Source organism: Hesperophylax consimilis, chromosome 3, assembly GCF_061612785.1.
Source record: "Hesperophylax consimilis isolate HC1 chromosome 3, BYU_Hcon_1.0, whole genome shotgun sequence".
In the NCBI taxonomy this organism is placed as follows: Eukaryota; Metazoa; Arthropoda; class Insecta; order Trichoptera; family Limnephilidae; genus Hesperophylax; species Hesperophylax consimilis.
The window spans coordinates 18,918,622-18,931,404 of NC_142838.1; the positions used below are offsets into that span (position 1 = coordinate 18,918,622).

At 30.6% G+C, this 12,783-nt stretch overlaps 1 protein-coding gene across 6 annotated transcripts in view; it reads right to left on the bottom strand.

Annotated features, from left to right (window-relative positions):
* Obsc (Obscurin) overlaps positions 1 to 12,783 on the bottom strand; it is a 155,310-nt gene that overhangs the window by 80,374 nt on the left and 62,153 nt on the right. For all 6 annotated transcript variants that reach the window (XM_089648983.1, XM_089648953.1, XM_089648960.1 and 3 more), the window contains 2 exons: positions 11,267 to 11,437; positions 9,244 to 9,409 (listed from right to left, as the gene is read on the bottom strand). In XM_089648983.1, the coding sequence (XP_089505109.1) occupies positions 9,244 to 9,409; positions 11,267 to 11,437 (337 nt within the window). The remainder of the gene's footprint in view (positions 1 to 9,243; positions 9,410 to 11,266; positions 11,438 to 12,783) is intronic.

Consider the following 12,783-nt stretch of genomic DNA (forward strand, 5'->3'; position numbering starts at 1 on the left):
CATTTAAACCATAGATAATGTAACCACCACTATTTGAATACATACCTTATAATGCCCACGCAATGGCTTCGCCTTTGTGGGATTTTTTTGTTACTGTCTTATGTTTTGTATAATTATAAATGTACCTGTATGTATCAAAAAAATTGCCAATAAAAAAAAATCACACACGAGTGTTAGGCTCGAAATTAATTCATTTGAAAAGTATAAAAATAGTTGCACAAATTAAATTCACAAATATCATTAAAAAAAATTGTACTACTTTTAATTTAGAACTATTTTGTTTCTAATCTAGTATTAACAACAGGCAATTGGTTACACCAATTACTCAGCAAAAATTTTGAAATTGTTGGGCTGTGGTAGTATTATAAGCATGGAATAGTTACTGAGCCAAGAATATTTGATCTATTGGTGTTCAAAAAAAATATGATATTTTCTTTATTGAAACAATCTTAGTGAATTTCTAAAAGATAACGTAATGTCATCTAGTGAGGTGGGTAAAGTACATACATAATGTAACAAATTATTTTCAATAAACGCATGAATTTATTATTTTATAAAGCAGTAATACAAAAATTGCCGTTCTTCCAGCCCACTGATACATCCAAAACATACTTCTATTGGTGTATCTCTTCGATGCCAGCTAACAATATTTTTTGTTAAAAGCTTTCTTATGAATAAGATATGAACTAACATCGTAATGTAATTATAATTACCAATAATTTCACTTGACAACTATTCTTTTTGTCAAATCATCTTTTGAAGTATTTTCCGCAGTGACAGCCGAAACTGGCAGAAGTGGGTTAATGTGCGATGTTATTGGCAATGATTTGAAAATTTTTTCCAGACAACTCGCCGAGAAAGTTTGTGAATTTATTACTTATTATAAATAGTATATCGTACATTGTCGGAATCCAGGGTTTGAAGTCAACTATTTAATTACTATCAATTTTTAAATACATAAAATAAAACGCACGAAATTATCTTTCTAAACAAATATTCTGAATAGGCCAGTTCGCTTTTTTATTTTATTTTAGCGTCTAAGGGATACGCCGAGGACTTATTTACCAGGACGTATTTTTGTGGAGGTTTCGTTTTTTAAGTCAGGGTTTTTCAGGGGGTACTTAAATCGGAGATTTAAGACCCCGCATTCCGAATTTCTACCGACTTATAACATACTTACCTTGAAATAAGTTTTAAGAAATTTCCTCGAAAGAAAAATCGTGAAGTGTGCTCCAAAAATTATAAAAAACACATCTGGTTCCATTATATAACATGTAAAAAGAATGAAAAATTCACAGTGTTTCTTTTAATGCTACTTAAGACATTTGCTTAAAATTTTTGCTCCATTTAAATAACACGTGTTTTATTAAATATTATCACAACATTCGTTACGCCTATTCATTATAATCGTTTTGTAATACTCGCGTGCTTCCTCTAGCATTCGTATTTACATATCTCCCTTTCAAACCATCTTCAGTTATCTTCTTTTTCTTTTTGAACACTTACTACTGAGAATATTTCTCCTAAAAAAATGTTATATTTAATTTATTGTTGATCATCGGAATAAAAATAGGACTGTACCAAAATGAAAAATCGAAAAAAAAAATCTCTTATCATAATAATGCCTAAAATGTGTTATTGGAGGAGTTAATGTTACTCGTAATATTCAAAATTTAATCAGGTTGATATAATACTTAGTTTTTTATGTTTTTACGTGATAATTACGGTGTGTAATGGTAGTATATCTAGTTATTGAGGAATAACGCTTTCTTGAAAATGAATAAAGCGTAAAATTAATGAAAAATCACGAAATCTGACACATCAGTTTCAATTTAAAAAATGACAACATTTTTATAAAAATTCTTCCAAAATATTAAATCATAGGTTAAATATAAATATATTATAAATATTAAACCTTTTCGAATTATTAAAGTAATTAGTTTCAATTTTGAAAATCACACTTAAATTCACAACAAATCCGAGTTCATTGAACCAGAGAGACTAACTATGTACAACCGATAAGAGCAATTCCGATGACAAAAGTACCTACCTACTCATTTTGAGTTTACGCTATTTCGGAAAATAAAGCTACAGAGTAAATTAGAATCTTTGAAATATTGTTAAGCGAGAATAATCATATGAATAATAAATGATTATAGCGCCAAAATAATTTAGAATCATTGAAGTCAGTTTTAAGTAAAGCATATGTGAACAACATAACGTAACGATATTGAAGAAAGAAAAAACTAAATGGTGTGATTCAATTTTCATTTATAAAATTCACATTTCCAAGGTTATTTTATAATACATAACGATTGTACGATGGTTCTAGTATTAGCGATGCAAAAGCAATGTTTGGTTTATCCGTGATTTTAGTTGCCGCAAATGTGACGTATGGAACGAAGGTATTTTTAGGTTAGTTTAAGTTTAGTGTTTGGGAGGATGTCAAGATGACGAAAGACGTGGGAAGAACCGGAGACGAATGACACGTGGGACAGGAATCTAGGGGGCAATTGGATTTAAATATAATTGGTAATACTGAAGTGCAAATATAATAATTTATTGACTGAGCGTAGCCTAGTCCTGTTAAAACTCGACCGTTTTGCATTTGGTGTGTGTGTAAATTTGTTTATACGTCCCGTTTCCGTTTCAAGATGGTGGCCGTTTCAACGGTTCAATAAAGATTTTTTTCCAAATTTAAAATCTTCGTGTTTATTTGGAATTTCTTATTCGCATTTAGTCAATATTATGGTACCTAGTTGCTTGAAAAAGTTTGAAAAATAATTTGTCATTCAGATAGTAGCGTTTCTTTGGACAATTTGTACATTTTTTTATTTGAAATAATTACAAATTCTATGATTTCAGAGGAAATTTTGGTTTTGATTGTCAGAGAAAATTAGAAAGATACTTTTTGGTACGCGAGGTGTACTGTTCACAGAATTACTTATCGTAGGTATCATTCAAAACAACCAACTTTATTTTTGTAGGAAAGGCTTTGTTAGTGCTAAATTTCTCACTAGATGGCGTCGAGACATATGATATCTTCATTTATTGGTGAAATATTTTTTGACTTGTCAAATATAATTATTATTTTTTTAATGATAAACTAACGTTTATAAGACAAGGTTTTATGCATAGCATAAAGGATAACAAATAATTAGTCATCCATTTATTTTTTTACTCGGCATTTATTTTTACTCGGGAGATGTTTTCAATTTGTATTGGTATTTCGGATGACTAATTATTGCTTATAATTATTTGTTATCCTTTATGCTATGCATAAAACCTTGTCTTATAAACGTTGGTTTATCATTAAAAAAAGAATAAAACTTATAATTATAATTGGATGAATAATAAAGCGAAGTTTATGTGAAAAATCACCTCAAAGGCGCGTTCTTCTCTTTTATAAGATTAAATTTACAAATCTTAATTCATTTTAAAAACCTTGCATCTTAAAGAAAATATGTATTACCGTATATTATAACCTAATTACATTATGTATTCTCCAATACTTAATCGATGCAGGAATTTCTAGAGACGGGCATAAAAATGCGAATTATAATATTAAGTTTTATCATGATAAGTTCATAATTAAATGTATTTTACTGAAGCCCCTTCCAGAGTAGATTTCAACACAAATAAACTAAAATATAAATAAATTTGAAGCTGAAATGAAATTGTGAGAACAACACCCACCGGGTTGATCTTGCCGTAAAGCATCTCAAACTTTGCTTGGAGAAATAATAACCTGTTAACAGATCACAAATAACTATGGACAAGACATTAAGTAAATATTTGCATTTAAAACACGTGATTTGGTCGAAGCAAATGTTATTTAGTTTTCCTTTGGTTCAGAAAAAGAAAATGACTACTACCGTGCTTGCAAAAATAAGCATGAAAATCACTAGAAATATCTCTTAACAGAAATAATAATTTGGCAATAGAAATCAATATTTTTTCTTTTCTTGTATTACGACTAAAATATTCGTCAATCTGCACCTAACATAAAACATTGAAGAGTCTCAAACGAAAAATATGAAACAGAAAAAGATTCGGTCACATCTTGGAATTGAACCTAGAATCCCAGCCTTACCGAAGCTTTTGCTCTATCACTGAGCACTAAGCCAATCCAACCCTATCCCTTCGGTCATAACTAACTATTTTATACTTCGAATAAGAAATACCAACATATCACCATTTTCTAAAAGCATATTGGGTTGCTGCTATTTAGCTGATTCGTTATTTTTCAAAACATTCAAGAATACTACAAGAAAAAAGATATCGTGCTTTAAGAGGAAGCTACAAAATCGCCAAAAATGTGTACATTCTTGGTATACCTTATATTTTAGGTAATAGGCATTACAATCGCTCGATAAACGGAGCCTAGAAACGTTCGATTTTAAGCGAAAAAACTTGTTTTTGTTAATTTCGTAAATCATTTTATAAGAAAGCAAAAAAGTTAATCAAGTGAAACTGTCACAGATAATCTTAGTTATAAAACTGTATTTTTTTAAGTTGTTTCCTTTACGCGTTCATACACTTCTATTGAAAAAAAAATTTTAGTAGCTTACATTTATATTTTTTATTGAATATTTTTTTTATTTGTATTCTACTCAAGCGAAACGATAGGAAAGCCTTCAATTTATCTAAAGCATATTTTTTGGTATTCATAATGTACACCAATTCGTTATAAAGATTAATCAAAATGGTGATTTATCATTAAGCTTCGCCTTAAGGGGGGGCTAGGGTTTTAAAATTATTTTTTTTGGATTTATTTTTATTTTTTTAAATAAATGCTGTCACAGATAACCTTAGCTATAATATTGTTTTTTTTGTTAATTTTTTTATTTATTTTTTTTATTTTTTATTTTTTATTTAAAAAAAAAAAATTATTAGTAAAAAAAGATACACGAATTACATTACACAATATAGTACAGATATTAATTACATAATATAAAATAATAAAAGTATTTGATGTACCCCCATAAATAAGCAGGGCTTGTGTGTATGGGGGTGTTGTTATATTGGTTTATATTTGATATGATTCAGTTCAACTATTCGGAATACTTTTTAAGGTGGCTTTTGAATTCGTTTATATTTGCATTCATGTTTCTATTTTTTCTGGTAATGAGTTAAAAAAATTAACTCCGAGATATTCATGGTTGAACTGTCCTATTTTTTTTTAGATTTAGGAGTAGGAAGTATTGACGTTTGTCTAAGATTTCTGTTATTTTTTTTGTACTAGGCAATTCACCCTAAAAAGAGTGCTATGTTATTTTTAAAGGGTGCAATTTTATTTTGAATATTGTTTTTATAAATTTGTAACGTTGCATGGTAGAAGTATAATGCACTTAATTTTCTGACCTTTAATTGTTTGAATAAAAGTTCGGACGAATATGAGTAAGGTTTTTTTAATATGGTTTTTATTATTAGTTTTTGTGATATGTAAATTGTTTGTGTTTGATTTTTATATGTACCGCCCCAGCCTATAATGCCGTATTGTATAATTGATTGACAGAAAGCGAAGTATGTTGTTTTAAGTAATTTTTCGTTTAAAATATCTCTTAAACATCTAAATATATATGTTAGTTTCCTTATTCTGTTGTTCAGAATATTTATATGTGGGGACCATTTTAAACGTCTGGTCTATTGTTATGCCTAGGTACTTAATATCGGTCTTGCTTTCTATGTTTGTACATAACATATTGCATTTGTCGTTTTCTGTATTTTTCACAGAGGGGATAATTATGTTTATTTTTTAGATATTTCTTGTTTTATAATGAAAAATGGTAAATAATAAGTTTTTTTAGAATTTAAAGTCAACAGGTTTTCATCAAACCATAATTTAAGTTCATTTATATCTGTAGTTGCCATGTTATTTAATTCAGACCAGGTGTTTGCTTTTAGTAGTAGGACTGTATCGTCAGCGTAAGAGACAATGTCTCCATGTTTGGAAATATTGAATAAATCATTGACATATATAATAAATAACAATGGTCCCAAAACCGTGCCTTGGGGTATTGAAAAGTCGCTATATTTTGAATCGCTGACTTGATTGAGTAATTTTACTTGTTGAGGTCTTTTATGTAAATAACTAGTTATCCATGCTAAGACCTTTTCCATTAATCCCTACTGATTTTAATTTACTTATTAATTTTTTATGTGATATGCTGTCGAAAGCTTTTTTAAGGTCTATAAATATGCCAAGACATTTTTTATCGGAATCTAGGGCCGTATATAAATAGTTGGTTATTTTTGCTATCGTACTTATATTTTTTTTGAATCCGAATTGGTTATAATTAATTATTTTATTTTCTTCTAAGAATGTCCAAATTTGTTTTTTTATAATTTTTTCATATATTTTTGATATATTCGATAGAAGTGAAATCGGGCTAATGAAAAAAACTAATGTTCAAAATTGGTAATTGAAGGGACACGGGTTCGAGTCCCGTTGGCGTCATGTATCTTTTATCAGGAGATTTTTCTATGTGGATGAGTGTTTCAGGCGAGTATTGCTTGTAAAATAATTTTGTGGATCTTTACGACAGTCTGTTTTATAAATGGGGGTTATAATTGCTCTTTTATAGTTATTGGGAAATTCGCCATTTGCTAGACTTAGGTTTATTATATGTGTTATGGGGAGAGTTAAGTATTCTTTCATCGATTTTATTGTTTTAGTATCTATGTTATCAAAGCCGGGGGCAGAATCTCCTTTTAAATTGTTCCCATTACGCGTTCATACCTATTGAAAAAATGTTTTGTTTATTATTTTATATTTATATTTTTTATTGTGTAATTTATTTTCTTATTTGTATTCTACTCAAACGAAGCGACCTTCAACTTATCTAAAGCATATTTTTTGGTATTCATAATGTTCACCGATTGGTTATAAAGATTAATCAAAATAGTGATTTAGCATTAAGCTTCGCCTTAAACCAAAACCTCCTAGATCACAAGGCCGGGACACTCATTCAAAGTAGCCTCCTTGTATGGGATTTTACAAAAATGTTGGTTTTTATTTTTTTTATTCTCCTCATTAAAACATCTTAAAATGTTTTAATTCATTTAAAAACAAAAACACAGGTTTTGGTTAAACAGTGTGTTTATTTTAAAATTAAACTATCGTCTACTTGTTAGATCAACTCGAACAATACAGGAAATGGACAGTCAAAGATTTGCTATTAGCCAAAACCAATAAAATGGGAATAATAGTCTTGTAATCCCGTGAAATATAACACAGTTCTGCCAATTCTTGATTTAGACCAGCATCGTAAATCATTCAACACTGTTAAAGCACGCAATTAGCGGTTGTTTCAGTCAGTTAATAGTCTCGCCATCTGTTAATGAGATCACAAAGTATTTGAAGAAAAGCTTACGATGCTTTCGACAGTCAAGTTAACAACCATTTTCCGACGTCAACGCCATCTGGCGGTGGAAAGTTAAAATGGATATTGAAAAATTATTTTTTTAAAGTCTATGATTCGAATCTCGGATAGAAAATGACTACTGAAATTACATGCATATGAAATCCATGCCAATTAGTGAATTTTTGGTTCCGAATAAATTTAAGTGTTGTTTCTGACCTTTCCCTAACGTTTTAATTATTATTTTTTTTAATCTTCCACGATTCGTCGTCAAGAATTTTTTATATTTAATACAACCTATATTGCTAATTTAATGCATGTATTTATTGAAAATTGTTTGTACTACGAATAAAGAATTACATAAAATTACCATGCGAAAACAAAACGTTTTGTCAAACTTCTATATCGGTTAGGCGAAGGTTAGTCTTGGTTAATGGATCATCTAACTAAGGTGTTCCGATTAGAGTATATAAATCGTATTGGAAAAGGCGTGGAAAAAGCCAAGTTTAGTGTATGAACTTGGTTTTGGTCAAATTGTCGTTAAACGTCCGCTTAATTTGATGAGAATGAAAGATGTTTTAATGACGTATAAAGATAATACACAAAGAGACTCCTGATGTATTCGTTGCAACCACTTAATAGGGGTACTTAAGGCAACCAGTGGTTGCAATCTATCCCTCCTTATCAAAATCAAATAACCTAAGACGAGAAAATTCCCTAAAATAAAGCCAGAATATTAAGTGAAGCAGCAGAACACACAAATATGCGACGCGCAGCCCTGGTAAATTGCACACTTGCGGTGGTCTAAAATCTCTAAAATAAAGTGGGAATCTTAACGACATAAGTAATGAAGTCGTGTAAAAATAGTATTCGGCGCGCAGCCCTGCATAATAGACGAACCTAAGGTCGACTTTGCCCCGACAGACCTAGAAAATCGATCTCTCCGTGGGGTTTACTTTAATTATTTCTGATGAACGGATTACTGAAATCTCAAATGTTTATAAAGAGATCCCCAGAGAAGTTATTAATTCATCGTCTAGAATTTAAAATCTGGTGCCAACCGCTAATTTTATTTTTATAAAACATTTTATAAAATTTTCAAACCATTTTACATATAAAATTAGAATGGTAAAGTCTTATTTTTATTAATCTCAAATATAAATAACTTACATCCGTAGAGATCTTTCAAGAAAATATGAGATTTTTTTAATACCTTCATCAAAAATAATTAAAATCTGAGAGTCGAGCAAACCCCGGTGAACGCTGTTGGCAACATTTTTGCGTGCACTTATTTCATATTTATTGTGATTCATTTCCCTTGCTTCCGATTATTTTCTACAATGACCGACCGAAATTAGATTTTCAGCCGAAACCGAAACCCAATTTCAAAATCAATATCAAATTCCGTGAAACAACCCGATCTAGTTATTCAAGTAAGAGTTTAGTTTAAATTTAGTGTTAAATTAAATGCAAAATGTAATAAAATAGTGAATTGGTTTACTTTCTTTAGTGTACGCTGTAGATACTTATATTTTAAAGGAATTACTCTAATACAAAATATATTAGAACTATTTACAGTCTATATATATTTATTATCATATTTAAACAATATTTTTTTATAAAAGTCTTAAACTTCTGTCTAACAGCTTCTTTTAAATAATATTTAAGGTTTTCCAGAGGCATACACATGCGCCCGAGTAAAGCCTAACGAGTTCCGACACATCACGAGTGCAAGTTTAGACTAATGTTTAGCCGCAACCGAAACTGCGACTGAAACTCGTTTATTTACCGAAACTAGCCGAAATCGAAACTTCGATCGGTCACTAATTCTCTACGGTTATAGTTATAATCAATTTATCTGACAGTGAAATGTAATTACCTCGTAAAAATCGCGGGCTTGCTCGTTGTCCTGCAGGAAGATCTGCGCGGAGGGCTCGTCCCGGCAGTAGGCCACGTGCTTGTCGAACTCGCGCTCCATGCGCAAGAACGTCTTTCCCAGCATGCGAGGCTCGTTGGCGTAGTACTTCACGCCCTCTATCAGGACACTGCCAAGGAAATTAAAAGTATTAGAAGATATTGTAGTAGTACTTCATGGCCTCTATCAGAAGAGAGTGTATATATTAGTGGATATTGAAGAATTACTTCTGGCCCTCTATCAGGACACTGCGAAAGAAATTACAAGTATCAGAAGATATTACTTCACGCCCTCTATCCGAAGAGAAGGAAAATACATGTATTAGAGGATATTGCAGAAGTACTTCACGATCAGAATACTGCGAAGGAAATTACATGTAACAGGGTATATTGTAGTAGTACTTCACGCCATCTATCAGAAGAGAGTGTATATATTAGTGGATATAAGAAGTACTTCTCGCCCTCTATCAGGACACCGCAAAGGAAATTACAAGTACCAGAAGAAATTGTAGTAGCACTTCATGCCCTCTATTAGAAGAGATGGAAAATGCATGTATTAGAGGATATTGCAGAAGTACTTCACGCTCTTTGTACTGAAAAGGAAATACTGCGAAGGAAATTACACGTAACAGGGGATATTGCAGTAGTACTTCAAACCCTCTTTCAGAATACTGCAAAGGAAAATTAATATTTTAAGGGATATTGTAGTTAACTACAGTGTACAGATATTTAGAAACGGCTCAGGGGATAGTGAAGTATAGTTCCATGCTTTAAAAAAATGTAAATCAAATTTGATAATGTTATTATTAAGTTCTGCTACTTATTTAAGTTTTTTTATTTAGTTACAGCTGTTTCGGCATTCAAGGTCATTTTCAAACAGTCTATTACAAATAATAAATACATTAAAATTGAAAAAAAAATCAAATGGAGTTCGAAGGATTAAACACAAAAACAATTAAGCATATAAGTACAATATTTCACACTCTCTACCACAAAACTGAGAAGGAACTAAAGTTTAAGGGGATATTTATGTTTTGTTACTCGCTATTTAGTATTATTGGAAATTTTCAAAACAAAATTTTTTGGAGTAAGCAACATCAGTAATGTCGAATTTTTCAAACTTAGCACTTTATAACACCCAAAAGTCAAGAGCCGCCACTGATTAGTACACTGATAAAGCAAATATTTTTGGGGTTTTGAAGTGTTGCGCCTTCTCAGTGTCATACACTCTACAGTACTCTACACTGTCAAGGAAAAAATGATTCAGGGTTTACAGATTTTTTTTATTATACGCTTATTATTACGCTTTTACTCTTTCAATTAATTGGTAAAAAAATATGATATCATTATTTGAGAGAATATTTAATCAAACCCTCTTTTAGCAAACTGATTCAGGGGATATTGACGTATTACTTCGTGCCCTCTTCCAGCATACTAAGAAAGAACAATGTTTATATACCTACGTCAAGGGACATTCATTCTTATGGAGATAATAATAAAGGCAAAATGATTTTTAGCTTTGGGCTAATTATTGAGCAATAAATGTTTAAAATAATAAGCACATTAAATTATCCTATCATATTTCTGTGCTCCTAGTATATTATTCTTGTCGACAAGTTCACGTATCGACGTTAATCATTATTTTGTAATCTTTGTGACATTAGCGCCACTGCGGAAATAACAAATTATACTATGAAATTTCTGTGCTTTTGGTACATTGTTACTTTTGACAAGTTCACGTTTTCACGTTTATTATTTATACCTAGCGCAGGCCCGTATTTTGTCGACTATCACGGTCGCAAAACACAAAACAGTTCTAATTTTGAATATAGAATTAAAATTATTTTCTGTTAAAAATATTACATCATAGGTAGGCACTTTATCGTTTGCCTGAATTCTCCAAATGAACACTTTAAAATACCAGTTAAATTCAAAAGCAAAAATTCTAAAGTTCATTGAAATTAGTAGTTTATAGTAACGATCCTTACGTGTTGTGGAACTCAGCGATCTGTTTAAAGTTGTTGAAGACTAGATCCTTATTGTCGCTGACCACCTTGGGCGTGGTGGGCTTGTCCAGCGGCTTCAGGTAGCGCTCCACCACCTGCAGTAGGTCCCTCCCGAACTCTTCTTCCGTCTCCACCAGCTCGCGCACCACGGCTCTGGAAGGAGTCACATCAGTTTACAGAACAGGTCAATTGAATAATTGTTGAAATTTAAATTAAATTAATGCGCCAAATAATAATTTAAATTAAATTGATAAAAATATGATAAAAACGATGATTTACAAATTCTAAATATTTAAATCTTAAAGTTTGTATGAAAGTGCTTATATATCTTTCAAAATGTTGACACAAAATTTTGTAAATTAATTCTACGTGTCAATAACCTACATTAAGGCGAAGCTTAATGATAAATCACCATTTTGATTAATCTTTATAACGAATTGGTGTACATTATGAATACCAAAAAATACGCTTTAGATAAATTGAAGGCTTTCCTATCGTTTCGCTTGAGTAGAATACAAATAAAAAATATAAATGTAAGCTACTAAATTTTTTTTTCAATAGAAGTGTATGAACGCGTAAAGGAAATAACTTTAAATAAATACAGTTTTATAACTAAGATTATCTGTGACAGTTTCACTTGATTATTTTTTTTGCTTTCTTATAAAATTATTTACAAAATAAATAAAAACCAGTTTTGTGCTTGAAATCGAAGGTTCCTAGATCTCCGTTTGTCAAGCGATTTTAATGCCTATTACCTACAATATAAGGTATATCAAGAATATACGCATTTTTGGCTTGTAGCTTCCTCTTAACTAGCTGTTGCTGTTTCTGGTAACCGAGAATGAATCGGTTCAAAACACAACAAGAAGAGCTTTCGTAAATAAAACACCATTTTAATAATTATTTTTGTTGTCTAGTGATTAATTTTACTATTCATACCTAAATAATATTATATCGACTGTGGTTTGATAAAACCCATCAAGCTACAAAATGACCACTAAGTCCCAAAATGAGAATATGATAAAAACGAAGATTTACAAATTCGAAATATTTAAATCTTAAAATTAGTATGAAAGTGTTAACATATCTTTCCAAATTTCGACACTAAATTTTGCAATTAAATTTATAATTATGAGAGATTTGAGGGTTGAGTAATTTCACCTACGGTTTTCTCTAAATAACAAAAAAATGGTATTTAATATTAAAAATGCAATCAGGAAAAATTACTTAACCATGTAGTCCTTTGAAGATTATTCTGAAAGAATAACGCTATAATCGTTTGCTACACTACATTGGTAGTGTATGGCGAGTGTAATGCTGAAATAGGCTAAGCCATGATGCTTATAGCGTAATGTGTCGCCTACCTTATTCTAACAGTAAAGCTTAAAAATTGGAAAATATAATAATTGAAAATAATATACAGGACGTAAAGTGCGCTTACTTCGGAGGTTGATACTAAATTCGACATTCCAATGTTTTAAGGTAGTTTTTACGTAAAA